Below are 1,084 nucleotides of genomic sequence, written 5' to 3' on the forward strand. Positions count from 1 at the left end.
AGGTTTGCAGAACATGTGTGCATAGGAACTGTACAAACCACTATAAATGTAGGAACTATCCTTGTAACCTCAGATCTACAACTTCTTTCTGTTTCAAAAGTCTAGATCCAGATAGTTGGAGCTGTACCATCTTCAGTCACATATGGTGCAACTCTTCATTACAAGATGGTTTACGTAATCCAAAATAATTTCTTAGATTTTGCTATCCCCCAAGGGATAGAAGATGCTCTACTTCTTCAAATGGACACTAAACATGTTCATAGCTACACCTATGTTCATAGACAAATCCCTCGAGCTATAATTGCTAAACTTATTCTCGAGTCTTGGATTACAAGCTATGAACAATCCCATAAATCAACTAACGAATTTTCCCCTATACAATACACCCAGCACTATTTTAGAAAGAAATCTGATAGATCTGTTAAAATCTATTTTAAGAAGGACCAAACTTCAAAACGACCACAGTGCTTTCCAACCCAATTCGTATTCACAGAAAGTATCCCTATTTATGCCTTTGATTCAAATGAAAAACCTATATATGTTAAAACTGATGATTTTGGCCATGATTTTTGGGATGTCTATTCTTGTAATAGTTGTTTGAGCACTGATTTTAATGCTGAGCCTACTTCTTCAAGGAGAAGAAGATCGCGAAAAACTCAACAATGACTTCACAAGGCATTTGAAAATAAGGAGTTGTTTGGAGAACCCTCCATTAAATTTGATTATTTTGTTAAATTTACTTATCCACCCAGAACAAATGGACCATTCATTCAATTGAGATGGGAGGATGATGATGATGACAATTATTGTCAAAACTATAAACAATGTGACTGGAAGGATCATTATAAGGAACAGATGGACCATTAAATGCTAGTGCAGCATCTGCAGCTATGTTTCATCCTCTAACGAATTTCATTCATGTGGAAAATTTTGAGAAGGATCAGTCAGATAGCATGTAGAAAGTAAAAAACCAAATACCAGAAAAGCTGATGGATCAATTGATAAAATTTCTCTAGCAGAAGTAGTACTGAGCTCACAATTCGAAAATGCCATACGACATAATTCATTCCTTAAAAAGGTTAAC

At 35.1% G+C, this 1,084-nt stretch overlaps 1 protein-coding gene across 1 annotated transcript; it reads left to right on the forward strand.

Moving 5' to 3' along the window:
* Positions 1 to 105: 105 nt before the first annotated feature.
* On the forward strand, positions 106 to 666 carry LOC111387097 (the record flags this gene model as incomplete). Its single annotated transcript, XM_023011611.1, has 1 exon — positions 106 to 666. A coding segment is annotated over one exon (561 nt), but the record flags the coding sequence as incomplete, so codon positions are not given.
* Positions 667 to 1,084: the final 418 nt, after the last annotated feature.

This window comes from Olea europaea, unplaced genomic scaffold (genome assembly GCF_002742605.1).
Source record: "Olea europaea var. sylvestris unplaced genomic scaffold, O_europaea_v1 scaffold38984, whole genome shotgun sequence".
NCBI lineage: Eukaryota > Viridiplantae > Streptophyta > Magnoliopsida > Lamiales > Oleaceae > Olea > Olea europaea.